At 46.7% G+C, this 14168-nt stretch overlaps 1 protein-coding gene across 3 annotated transcripts in view; it reads right to left on the bottom strand.

Annotated features, from left to right (window-relative positions):
• The window catches only part of RBPMS (RNA binding protein, mRNA processing factor), a 198420-nt gene extending 195090 nt beyond the window's left edge, over positions 1–3330 (bottom strand). The window contains exon 1 of one of the 3 annotated variants that reach the window (XM_043454307.1): positions 2638–3330. In XM_043454307.1, coding sequence (XP_043310242.1) covers positions 2638–2703 — 66 coding nt within the window. In that variant the 5' untranslated portion in view covers positions 2704–3330. The remainder of the gene's footprint in view (positions 1–2637) is intronic. The other 2 variants (XM_043454308.1, XM_043454306.1) reach the window with 2 other exon arrangements.
• Positions 3331–14168: the final 10838 nt, after the last annotated feature.

The raw sequence follows: 14168 nt of genomic DNA, 5'->3' as shown, positions 1-14168 counted from the left end.
GGGGGGGGGGGGGGGGGGGGGGGGGGGGGGTAGAATAAAACACAGATTTTGTCCATAGAGAAAGTCTAAATAACTCTGGTGATCTAGGAAATGAACTATTTTCCCTCAAAGATGACTGGACTTATTCTTCCTCATCAGCTCAATGGCCACCAGAAGCTACAGAACACTCATCATTATGTGTATATATATTTACGTGTGTGTGTTCTGTTTACTGGAATCCTCCACCGCGGCTTTCCAATGTGTTTGAGGACAAACTGCTGATCCCTGGGTGGGCAAGGGGAAGGACCATTCGGGTGGTTTTGTATATTGCTGAGCACATTAATGGGACTCAAACACATGTATTTTACTTGTGGCTTTCAGGGTTGGGGGAAAAAGGAGGAGTTTTTCACAAACAAAACATAAACCCCAAACAGGGAATTAGGGCAAAATTACCTAGATCATTCAGGCCAACTTACTTTTTCCCAAATTTTTAACCTCATAAAACCTTTCCCTTCACAGTGTTTTGGAGTTTTGTCTGCTCCATCTCTTCTACAGCTTGGGTTCAAAGGTTTTTTAATCTGTCCCCTTATTTTTAAAATAACATGTATCTAGCCAATAAGACAGACACTTTCTAGAACCAAGGGCCATTTCCACCTGATAAAGGAAGACTTAACCTGGCAACAGGACAGGTTAAGAGACAGCAACTGTACTGAGATCACCTGTGATTTTCCTGGTACCCAGCCTCGCACATAAAGACACCTGGGGTTCGGGCAAACAGGCCAGTGCTGCAGGCAGTTAAGCTGAGCTGGGTCAAGCAGAAAAAGCTGAGTTTTCTCTGCTTAATTCTGTCAAATAGTTTATGGTGTGCAGACACTCAAACCAAAAAAAAAAAAGTCTTTGGTTTACCCTGATGAACTTTTACAAGTTTCTCTTTCAGGTGAAGAGAGAAAGATGGTTTCATGTGGTATAGTCTCACCCTTAGAACTCAACAGATCGCCAATCTAAGTGAAACAGAAAGGTTTCTGCAGCCACTGCAATTCCTTAAAAAAGCTACTTTCTTTTTAATTAATTATAAAAAATAAAATACTCCAGCATTCTCAAAAAAAAAAAAAGCTACACTTTTAAATTTTATTTCAGTGGTAGGGAAAATAAAATAGGAAAGCAGCCAGTGAGGTTCAAGAAAAAAAAGCGGAACTTGCAATTCAAGTCTCCATCTCTTTGAAAGAGAAGGAACGTCAGTACTATTCCATCACTTGCAATTTAAAAAAACCAGCATGTAAAAACAATGCTTTTCAGAACAGTTTATAATAATAAAGGCGATTTGCTCAGGTGAAACGGCAACTTCAGGCTCAACAGCACTTCACCTGGGTTGCACCCACAAACAACTGTGTTAAGAGTAAAATCTTGTGTTATTTTGCACAATGTTTGGCTTGGTCTTGGAGCTCTCCTCTATCTTCCCCATTTAAATAGTTCCCATTTTACAAGTGCTGAGGGCTTAAATGTATTAAGTCCTCCGCAACCTTGGGTTTCACAATCAGAATTTTAGTTTACACACAACATAGTATTTCCATAATCATCTCAACACCCTAACCGCTTAGCAATCAGTTCACCTTTCTGTAAGAAAGCTCTTATCTAGACTGCATACTTTCTTGCATCTACACATACTCTGAAAGTTCCTTTTGGAATGTTTCAGAAGTCAATTTCCTGGGCTTTTCAAAAGGTAGGCGGAAACTGTTTACTGAGTTCCAGATAACGCACCTACGAGAACAGAGCCCATTTAACAAGATAACGCAAATATCCCAACTACAAAATTCTGAAACGATTGTTCAGAAGTTCCCCCACATGTACTGAGTTTTGTTTCTACCAAAGGAACGCTCTGCAGCCGCATCATTTTTACCGTTGTTAAGGACGCACCACATAAAATTTACGCTCAGACGTTAAAGTCCTATTAAAATGGTCTGGATCAACACTTCGCGAGTTGCAAAGTCTGAAACTCCACAATGCTGCGCCCCACAACCGCAACGCCCCTAAATTTACAAAACCTAATCAGCCAGGTTCGGGGTCTTTGACTCATCGGAGAAGAATGCGGCTGATGAGTTATCTATTAATCCAAAACGCCTAGGCTGGGAAAGATATTTCACCGAGAACTTTTCGCATAGAAATGGGGTGGGGGGACGGAAGATGTCTTTTCATGAGAACTTTCCCCGAGTTTCTTCCCGAAACCACACAAATACACACCCCACAACTTTCAGCCCCAGACGCAGAACTAAGTTCTGACCCTCCGGGTCCCAATCATCTGAGGTCACCCAGGAGTCAGCTCTCGATTCCGCTTTTAAAATCCGGGGCAAACAAAGCTGACCATTATACTTACAGAGGTCTCGGGAAAGTCCTCAAAGTTACGCAATTTTCAGGCACGCAGACGCGCGTGGACCCACCAAAACACACTCTCCGATGATACACCCTCATCCCGCGGCCGCAGTCTGGGGCTGCGTCCCCGGGCCGGGGCAATTCCCAGCCCCTCGGTGCCCCTTCCCCAGCGCAGCCCGGCGCCCCGGGACCCGCGCCCCGCCGGCCGACCGGCCACCCACCCGCACTCTGGGCAGAGCCCGCGGCCGCCGTCCCAGGTCGTCCCCGCCCCGGCACCGAGCCGCTCCGTACCTCTTCCTCCTGAAGGTTGGCCTCGTTCGGGGTGTTCTCCTTCTCGGCTTTGCTGCCGTTGTTCATCTTCCCGGTCCTCCCTCGCCGGGCAGGGCTGGGGCGCGGGGCTGGGCGAGGGCGCGCTCGCCCACTTCTCCCTTCCCCGGGCGCCGCGGGCTGGAGTCGGGGCAGCGGCGGCCGGCGACTCAGGAAGTGCGAGGGGGAGACGGGGCAGGGCGAGGCGCCGGCGCAGCGCGGAGGGGACGGAGACAATCGCGACCCGAGAGGGAGACCTGGAGAGGGCGGGCGGGCGGGCGCGAGGGAAGGCAGGAAGGAAGAAAGGATGGGGCGAGGACGCGCGTCCCGGGAGTGAGTCCGCAGAGTTGGGGATGTGGCCGAGAGGGGCTGGGGGGCGGCCGCTGGCCCGGACGCAGCAGCTGCTGGAGGGAGGGGGCGAGGGGTACCCCGGGAGGAGCAGGAGGGAGGTGCGGGACGGCGGGGCGCGGCGGGGACCCGGAGAGCCGCTGAGTGCGCGCTCCTGGCTGGCTCTGGGAAGTCCGGGCTCCAAGCAGCTCCCCTTCTCTCGCCTGCCTGCCTCCCTCCCCCCGCTCTCTCCTCCCTCCCCTCCCCTCCTCCTCTCTCCGCCCTCCCTGGACGTGGGCTGCCGGCTGGAGCCCGGAGGGACGGGACGAGGGACGGCAGAGCCCCCCGCGGGAGGAGGGGCCGCGCCGAGGGCTGCGGCCCCGCGGCCGGATGGCGCGCGCTGGGGAGGGGCGGCGGGCGGCGGGCGGAAGCGGCGGACCCCGGCCCCCGACTCCGCGGTAGGTCGGAGGGCGAGGGCCGAGGGGGAGGGCAGAAGGCTGCCTCCTGCCTGGCACCTGGAGGCCGCCGGGCCGTGCGCGCAGCTTGGAGCGGGGCTCCGGCGACCGGGAAGTGTGGTGGGTTACTTTTGTTTACTTGCTCGCTTTTCACGAGGGGTTTGCTCCCCAATCCCTCCCCCTCCTCTTCAGTACCTAGTGGGCAGTTGATAACGACAGGATGCGGGAACTGGGGTGACGTCCGGGGGCAGCCCGAGCTGGCGTTTTCAGGGCGCATCGTCAAACCCCCCCTCCACGCCGGGTCCTCCGAAACTTCTCCGGCCGCCCTTGCTCGGACTCCTCTACGGCCCTTATCAGACTGTCCTGGAATTACTTGTTTACCTGGCTGCCTCTCTCACCCTTTCGGGAGACCCTTCTTGAAAGACAAGACCGGGCCCTGTTTGTCTTTTGAATCCCATGGCAATTTGAAAACGCTACCTGGTATATCGTAGGCACTCAATAAATATTTGTTGGCCGAGGGAATATTTCTTACTGCCAGACGAGCTGGAGGCCAAGACAGATGATCTTCAGAGGGTCAAAGCCGCTGAAAGAAGGGAGACTCAGCATACTGGGAGGTCAACGTACCATGCCTACTGGCTCCCCACCCGCCGAAGGAAGAACTGCCTGGTTTCTGCTTCCTCCTCTGTGAAATAGAAGTAGTTCTATTCCTCTCCCAGGAGTTTGTTATTAGAGGAGATTGTAAGTTGATAGATAAAACTATAGCACCTGGCACCCATTCGGACCCAGTTGTTGGCTATACTTGGAAGCTGACATGGTTAATTTCCACTTTTCCTGCGCCACCCAGAACTTTATCAATATTGTATCATTTAAGCTTTCAAACTGAGTGACTGCTACAAACACATAATTTAAAACTCCAAACATCGGTAGATTCTCCTTCATTTCTCACTCCCGGGATTTCACACAGCACGCCCTTCCCTTCCAGCCCCAGCGACGATCACAATTTCTAATTATTTATTGGCTTGCTTCAGTCTCCTCCCCTCCCCCTTCTGCCCCCGCCCTCCTCCCCCACTAGACATTCTTCACCCTGGACTGGTTTAAGTGCTCCTGGGAATGGGATGGGGGTGGCGATGGAGTTGAAGATAAGGCTTCTGCTTTTAGGGAATTTAAAGTGCTGCCCTGGAGACAAGATACCCCAAACAGCTCCGCGGCTACATCACCAGAACCGCAGGTCCTGGTTCAACGTAGAAACCAAAGAAAATAATTTGCTTTGAGAGCATTTTGAAAAAAAAAAGAAAAAGCAGGAGTGATATTTGGATTTACATATTAAATTAGACTTCTCTGGGGTTGGGGTGGAGATTCTGATAAAAGATTTCATTGCTGTCGTGATGTCATTTTTCTCTATGGGGAAAAAAAAAATGTACCCCGGATGAAAGTAAACCAAGAGACTATCAAAATTGCAGTTGAAGTTCAAAAGAGCTAAGAGAAAAGTTAATCTGGAAACGCCCTTTGCACTTCCAGTTCCTCCCTCAGTTATATAAGGAACCACGAGGGGGCAATGTCTTTCTGAGCAATGGCAGAGTGGTGGTCTTGGGCCCGTGTGCTGACCACCGATGCCAGCCACTGGCAATTCTTTGCCTTTGTTGGCCATTCTTGCCTGTTCCTGAATACACTCCACAGAAAGATATTGTCTAACTGGAGCCTGGCAGAGGCCCAGGAAAAATGACAATAGACCTAGTCTCTGAATGTCCCCATCAGACTCCACTTAGGAGTAGGTGGGTGTCCTGTGATTCTACGATGCTGGAGAACTTCCCCTAACCCCATCCAAGGAAATGTGGCTTAATCTCAAACACAGAACCTGATGCCTTTGTCTTTAAGCCAAGTTGGCACCTTGTCCATTGTTAAAAGTCAAAAACCTCTGGAATGAAAAAATGAGAATATGTTCTATGGAGGATCCTTGTCTGGCCTGTTTATTATTGTGTTCACCCAACAGGTAGTAGGCACTCAATAGTTACTTCGGAATGAATAAACACATTCTTATCAGGTATTCTAGGGCGTGAATGATACGAACAGATCCTTCCAAGACCTTGCAGGAGAGACTGAATTAGTGGGGGTCTCTCGGCATGGAGAGCACCACAAAAGCAGTAGGCAGGCTCCTGGTAGTGGTGTTTAGTCACTGTTCTGCATGGGAGACCCTCGATAGAGAGCTTGCACAAGATGGGATAACTGATGAGATTTTGCAAAATAAAATCACACCACTCAGCCAGTCAACTGACAGACACATCAGGCAATTTACAACAAAGCAGGGAAATCTACAACATGTAGTCAATGGTGAGGGTGAAATTCATGGTGTAATATACCAGGAAAAGAGGGACTCCTATTTTGTCCTTTGTATGAACAATAGTTTAGGCTTACTTGGAAGAACAGTAGAGTTAAGTTGCCAACAAAACTCAGTGAAAATCTGTAAATAGACTGGCTATTTATAAAACTTTGTCAGTGAAGCAAAAGAGTGAGGAGGACAAACAGTTGAATCAGGATGTAAATGATCTTTATGACCTGGTTTACTACTTAAAAGAAAGACAGTATCAAAATGAGATCTCAGTAGCAATAGTTGCCAGACATGCTAAGAGTTATCAGACAACAAAGGGATTTTATATTCCTAGAAAAACAGGGCTAATGACCAAGAAACATCTGCTTACCCCTCTGCCCACCGCTTTGCCTCATTGCTTCTGGCCTGCAAGGTTCTTTACTAGATTGAGAGGGAAATATTCTATGCACCTGTAGTTTTCATTACTCATCTCTGTTTCTCTGGCAGTGTTCGTTTTGAAGTTTGCTTTAAGAAATCCAAACCTATAATTATGTCTTAAATGTTCCTCTCTAGGAATTGCAGACATTAAAGGTCTATTTTGAGGCAATTTGCATGGTGTGGGCTTCTTAACTCTGTTAGTACCCGTGGCAGAAAGCTGCAGGATCTACCACAAGTGTTAGGATTGTCCGTTAACTCTCTTACATCCTTTCCTGGACCAAAAATGTTTTTGAAGCCACAGGCTGCATTTGATTGTTTTTTGTCCTTCTTAGCACTTCTTTCTCCCTCACCCCGCCCCCATCCACCTCCAGGCCATCACCACCTTCCCCTGATTTTATTTATTAATTTTTAATTGTGGCTAAAACACATAACATCATATTTACCATCTTAACCTCTTTTAAGTGTAGGGTTTAGTGGTGTGAAGTACATTCACATTGTTGTACAACATCCTGATTTTTACCTCCTAAAACAATTCTGAGATTCAATTACTTCTCTCCAACATTTATGGAGGCCTACACAGCCACATGAAGCGGCCCAAGTGGAAGAGAATTAGGTCCCTGGCTTACAGCTGAGCTCACAGCAGACGGTGGGGAGCAAATGCCAGACTTAAGAGTGAGTTATCTCGCGAGTGGACACTCCTGTCCTGTTGATCTGCCCCAGCTGACATCGCATGGAAGAGACGTGAACAGTCGTCAATGAGTTGTTTCCCCAATTGCAAAATTTTTAGCCAAAAAGCAAATACTGTTGTTTGAAAACACTTAAGTTTTGGAGTGGTTTGTTATACAGAGATAGATAACTGAAACATAATTTGCATACCTAGAAATGGGATCCTGGTGTCACAGTGACAAACCCCAAACAAGGGGCAATGGCTTTGGGGTCAGGTGTTAGACAGAAGCTGGAAGAACTTTGAGGAGTCTGCTCATGAAGAGCAGTTTTTTTTCTTTTTTTTTTTCTTTCTTTTTTGGCCACACCCTGTGGCTTGCAGGATCTTAGTTCCCCGACTAGGGATTGAACCTGTGCTTCCTGCCATGGAAGCCCAAGTCCTAACCACTGGACCACTGGGGAAGTGCCAGAGAACTTTTTTAAGGACACTGAGTATTGTCACTGCAGGCAAGAGAAAAGGGGACCCCATTTATGTGTTGGAAGAACCATTAGCCAAACTAGCCTGTTATTATATGAAAGATAACTAATGAACATGTGGATCTAGCTAGATCTGGGTAGAATGTCAAAAGGACTGGATGGTTTCTTTTAGACGTTTTTGATTTAGTGCAAGACAAGTGAGGTGAGCTAAAGAAAAAAGGAACTGTTCCATTTTCAGTCAGAATCTGGGGGAAAATCTAAAGAAGCCAGGACTTACTGGATTTGAAATAAAGCTGCTTTATTCCTATATTCTCCACTCTCAAAATAAAATATGGCCTCGGGGTAAAGCTCAAAGCCACGGTGCTACCAGAAAAATCTGGCCTCAGGTAAAAGTTCAAGACAAGGATGTAGGGGGCTTCCCTGATGGTCCAGTGCTAAGACTCCCAGTGCAGAGGGCCCAGGTTCTATCCCTGGTCTGGGAACAAGATCTCACATGCCACAATTAAAGAGTCCACAGGCTGCAACAAAGATCAAAGATCTTGCACGCTGCAACTAAGACCCAGGGCATGGCCTGAAAAAAATAAAACCACAAGGATGTAGTTAGAAGACCCCTGTGGTAGGCAATGTCTATGATGGCCCTCAGTGATTCCCTGCTCCCTGGTACACAAACCCTGGTATAATTTCTTCCCATGGAGTGTGAGCTCGACACGCGCACATGCATTCTCAGACCTTTCAATTGTGTCCAACTCTTTGCGACCCCATGGACTGTAGCTCACCAGGCTCCTCTGTGCCTGGGTTTCTCCAGGCAAGAATATTGGAATAGGTTGCCATGCCCTCCTCCAGGGGATCTTCTCCACCCAGGGACTGAATGCATGTCTCCTGCACTGCAGGCGGATTCTTTATCACTGAGCCATCAGGGAAGCCTGGGCTGGACATAGTGACTTGCTTTTAATGACTAGAACATAGCAACAGTGATGGATATCACTTCCGAGGTTAGATTACAAAGAGACCTCAGCTCCCATTGTACACACTCCCTCTTGCTTTCTCACTTGCTGCCCCTGAGGGAAACCAGCAGCTGTGATATTGGCTGTCTGATAGAGAGGCACCTGTGGCAAGGAGTGGTGGATGCCTCCACCACAGTCAGCAAGGAACTGGGGCTTTCAGTCCAACAACCCATGAGGAGCTGAATCCTGCCGACAACCATATGAGTATGCCTAGAAGCGAATCTTCCCCTAAGTGCAGCCTTAGATAAGACCTATTACAGACTGAATGTTTGTATCCTCCCCCAAGTTCATATTATGAAGTCCTAATCCCCAATGTTGAAACTCCAATACTTTGGCCACCTGATGTGAAGAACTGACTCATTTGAAAAGACCCTGATGCTGGAAAAGATTGAAGGTGGGAGGAGAAGGGGACGACAGAGGATGAGATGGTTGGATGGCATCACTGACTCAATGGACATGAGTTTGAGTAAACTCCAGGAGTTGGTGGTGGACAGGGAGGCCTGGCGTGCTGCAGTCCATGGGGTCGCAACTGAGCAACTGAACTGAACTGAACTGAATCCCCAATATGATGGTATTAGGATGTATAGCCTTTGGGAGGTAATTAGGTTTAGATGAGGTCACAAGGGTGGAGCCTCTATGATCGGATCAGTGCCCCGATAAGAGACACCGGAGCTTCTGGCCACTCTGCTCTATGAGTATACAGATGGTCATCTGCAAGCCAGGAGGAGGGTCCTCATCTAAAGCTAAATTGGCTGGAACCTTGATCTTGGATTCCCCAACCTCCAAAACTATAAGAAAAAAGAGTTTAAACCACTAGTCTGTGTTATCTTATTATTGGAAACTGACACAGATCAGGTTGACAAGATCAAAGCCCTGGCTGACATCTTGGTTTACAACCTTTGAGAGACCTTAGGGCAGAGGACCCAGCTAAGCAGAGCCTGGATTCCTAACCAACAGAAAGTGTGAGATGGAACAGTTTGAAGCCATTAAATGTTGGAGTAACTTGTTATACAAGAAGAGAATATCTCAGAAAAATTTAAGGTAGTACCTTCTAGATCCTTTCAACTAGACAGCAGGGCTTCTGGGGATCTAAATGACATCCCTCAACAGTGTGCAAAGGCAGAGAAGGTAGAGAGGGGTCTTTCTTTTCTTTTTTTGCCTGCACCTTGTGGGATCTTAGAAGTGTGGAGTCTTAACCACTGGACTGCCAGGGAAGTCCCTGAGAAGGGCATGTCTTGATAAGAAATATGAATACGGTTTTTGCCTAAGAGAGATGATTATAACTTTAAGTGTATGACACTTCTGGCTTTTTAAGGATTTCTACTATTTAATAGCTTGTACTAAAATAGAAAATATTCATATTGAAAAGAGACCTCTGGACCTTCAGTATTATAGACAGGCTGAGGAAACTACTCATTTGCAGTGATGAACTATTTCCAAAAGGGAAGATAACTCAAGACACATGAAAGAGTCACTGAGAATTACTCCTAAAGAGCAGGAGTAGGCATAATTAAGGAACTGATATCATTTACCAGATGGGTTTCAGAATTGCTAGGGACCAGTATCCATCTCCCTCTCATATTCTTCCCTTTATAAATGGGAGTATTTATTATGGGGTTTCTGTCCCTACCTTACCATTAGGTGTTGGGTATGTGAGAGACAATTGTGCTCATCTCACATGCTAGCAAAGTAATGCTCAACTCCTTCAAGGTAAGCTTCAACAGTATGTGAACTGAGGACTTGCAGATGTACAAGCTGAATTTAGAAAAGGCAGAAGAACCAGAGATCAAATTGCCAACATCCGTTGGATCACAGAAAAAGCAAGATAATTCCAGAAAAACATCCACTTCTACTTCTTTGACTACACTAAGGCCCTTTGACTGTGTGGATCACAACAAACTGTGGAAAATTCTTCAAGAGATGGGAATACCAGACCACCTTACCTGCCTCCTGAGAAACCTGTGTGCAGGTCAAGAAGCAACAGTTAGAACCAGACATGGAACAACAGACTGGTTCCAAATTGGTAAAGGAGTATGGCAAGGCTGGATATTGTCACCATGCCTATTTAACTACTCTGAGGAGTACATCATGCGAAATGCCAGGCTGGATGAAGCACAAGCTGGACTCAAGATTGCTGGAGGAACTATCAATAACCTCAGATATGCAGGTGACACCACTCTTATGGCAGAAAGCGAAGAGGAACTAAAAAGCCTCTTGATGGAAGTGAAAGAGGAAAGTAAAAAAGCTGGATTAAAACTCAACATTCAAAAAAGTAAGATCATGGCATCTGGTCCCATCACTTCTTGGTAAATAGATGGGCAAACAATGGAAACAGTGACAGACTTCATTTTCTTGGGCTCCAAAATCACCACAGACAGTGACTGCAGCCGTGAAATTAAATGATGCTTGCTCCTTGGAAGAAAAGCTATGACAAATCTAGACAGCTATTAAAAAGCAGACACATTACTTTGCCAACAAAGGTCCATTTAGTCAAAGCTATGGTTTACTCAGTAGTCATGAATGGATATGAAAGCTGGACCATAAAGAAGGCTGAGTGCTGAAGAACTGATGCTTTTGAACTGTGGTGTTGGATAAGACTCTTGAGAGTCCCTTGGACAGCAAGGAGATCAAACCAGTCCATCCTAAAGGAAATCAACCTTGAATATTCATTAGCCACCTGATGCAAAGAGCTGACTCACTGGAAAAGACCCTGATACTGGGAAAGATTGAGGGCAGGAGGAGAAGAGGGTGACAGAGTATGAGATGGTTGGATGGCATCACCGACTCGATGGACAGGAGTTTGAGCAAACTCAGGGAGACAGTGAAGGACAGGGAAGCCTGGCGTGCTGCGGTCCAGGGGTGGCAAAGTGCAACACAATTAAGCAACTGAACAACAACAACAAATGTGAGAGACAGATATTTTGTCTCTTAAGTCCACTGATCTTCAGATAAAAAGAAAAAATTGTGTCTGAGGAGCCACAGTTACGGAACACACCCAAGGAACCACGTGTGCACTTGGACCTGACTGAGATACTGATATTCTAGACCAGGGACTGGCAAGCTTTCCCCATATAGGGCCAAATAGTAAATATTTTAGGCTTTGCAGGTCACCTGTGTGATCCCTATTGCGTATTATTCTTTGTTTTTGTTTTTTATGATCCTGTATAAATCTAAAAACCATTCTTATCTCAGGGCTGTACAAACCTCAGGTGAGGTTTGGCCCTCAGACTGTGACTTGAAAAGTGAAAGTCACTTAGTCGTGTCCGACTCTTTGTGATCCCATGGACTATAGTCCACCAGGCTCCTCTGTCCATGGAATTCTCCAGGCAAGAATACTGGAGTGGGTTGCCATTTCCTTCTCCAGGGGATCTTCCGACCCAAGGATCGAACCCAGGTCTCCTGCATTGCAGGCGGACTCTTTACCAACTGAGCCACCAGGGAAACCACTATGGACTTAATAGTGACTTGATCAACCCTTGTCCTAAACTTTAAACTGGTAGATGATGTGATGAGATATTTTGATATCTTAGGGAAGGAGACAAGTATATTTTCATACGGGAGGAGAATATATTATGGCCACAAGGTGGGTGGTAGTAGCTAATCTTCAGAGAAAGTGAAAGTCGCTCAGTTGTGTCTGACCCTTTGCAACCCCATGGACTGTAGCCACTAAGCTCCTCTGTCCATGGGATTCTCCTGGGCAAGAATACTAGAGTGGGTTGCCATTCCCTTCTCCAGGGGATCGTCCCTATCCAGGGATCAAACCCAGGTCTCCGGCGTTGCAGGCAGATTCTCTACCATCTGAGCCACCTGAGTTCAAATAACGAAAAAACCAAACATGGCCCCAAATAACATCACTTTTTGGTACATACACACCACTCCTGCCATCCAGAGGTAAAGGTCTGTTTCTACTTCAAGCAATAGGATATGGAGGAAATGACATCTGGCAATTCTGCACCCAGGCATAAAAAATTTCTGGGTAGCGTTTCCCTGGTGGCTCAGTGATAAAGAATCTGCTTGCCAATGTGGGAGACACAGGTTCAATCCCTGGTCTGGGAGGATCCCACACGCCTTGGGGCAACTAAGCCCTCCGCCAGGGGATCTTCCCGAACCAGGGATCGAACCTGCGTCTCTTGTGTTTCCTCCATTGGCAGGCAGGTTCTTTACCACTGGGAAGTCCAACATATATACACTACCATGTGTAAAAGAGATAGCTAGTGGGAAACTGCTGAATAGCATAGAACTGGGAACTCAGCTCCTTGCTTTATGATGACCTAGAGGGGTGGAATGGGGGTGGGGTGGGAGGTGGATACATGTATACATGTGGATGACTCACTTTGTTGTAGAGCAGAAAGTAACGCAACACTGTAAAGCAACTATACTCCAATAAATTTAAAAAAAAAAAAATTCTAAAAAAAAAAAAAAAAAAAATTCTGGCATCTTCTGCTTCCTGCCTTTTGAAACCCAGCTTCCATGTAAGAAGCAAGCACAAGCAGTCACCGGAAGAGGCCTGTGTGGAGGAAACTCAAGCCCCAGCCATGCTCCTTCAACCCCATTCAGCTTCGTCTGAGTTCCCGGCATCAGCAGCCAGCCATCGGAGTGAGTTGACTTGGCGGTGGATGCTCTCCAGTGAGATCCCCTGGCTTACACCACATGGAGTAGACAGGCTATCTTAGGATATCACCCAAATTGTAAATACCTTGTGAGCAGGGCTTCCCTGGTGGCTCAGATGGTAAAAGAATCTGCCTGCAATGCAGGAGACCTGGGTTCGATCCCTGGATTGGGAAGATCCCCTGGAGAAGGAAATGGCAACCCACCCCAGTATTCTTGCCTGGGAAACCTCATGGACAGAGGAGCCTGGAGGGCTACAGTCTATGGGGTCACAAAGAGTCAGACACAACTGAGCAACTTTCACTTCGCTTGTGGGCAGGTAAATGATTCTTGTTCTCAGCCACTAGCTTTTGTGGTGGTTATTTATGTAGCAATAGACAATGAAAACACTGGAGGAGGGAAGAATGGAAGCCAAGCTCTGCAAACCAGGAAGCACTAGACCTCCTTAAGGATGGGCCAACATGGTAATCCTCGACCCAAGAGTTAGATTTGTAAAACAGCGAAAATCGCAGATGCCATTTCTGGCGTGTGCTTTCCTTTCCACAAGAAAAGTGGAATTGAAAAAACATGTGCGGTCCCTTCAGAACCTCAATAAAATTCGCTAAATACATGATGATAAGTAGAAAACAACAAAGCCAGATTGAGGTGTGGCTATAGGGCAGTTGGCAAGCACACTTTTGATAAGTGACTTTTTTTTTTTTTGTAACCGATTTTATAGCTGTGATTTGAATTTGTGCTTCAGGAAAATAATAAATTAGCAAATGTCTCTGGCCTTTTAGAGCCTCACTTATAAACAGTCAAAAGTCAAATGCTAAAATAAACATGGTAAATGCCTACTGTACTCTAACTTGTCGAGAATGTAAAGAATTTATACGTGAGTATTGGGGATAAGGCTGAAGATTTCATTCATTTAGTCATTGTTAAGAACGGCCTGAGGGACTTCCCTGGCACTTCAGTGGTTCAAACTCCATGCTCTCACTGACAAGGGCCTGGGTTCAATCCCTGGTTGGGAAACTAAAAGCCAACAAGCCCCACAGCGTGGCCAAAAATTAAATAAATAAATAGAAATACATCTTAAAAAAACAAAGAATTGCCCTTTAGAAAGAAATCTTTAGTGGCTTATATAGATTTGAGTGAGGTGAGATGGGAGATGGGAAATAAGAATGGTGAATGGTCCATGGACAAGCAGAGAAAAAAGGATGGACGTGAACGCCATTTCCAATGAGGAAGCTATGTGAT

The sequence above is a fragment of the Cervus canadensis genome, chromosome 31, assembly GCF_019320065.1.
Source record: "Cervus canadensis isolate Bull #8, Minnesota chromosome 31, ASM1932006v1, whole genome shotgun sequence".
Lineage (NCBI taxonomy): Eukaryota > Metazoa > Chordata > Mammalia > Artiodactyla > Cervidae > Cervus > Cervus canadensis.
This window is presented reverse-complemented; position numbering and strand designations above follow the sequence as displayed.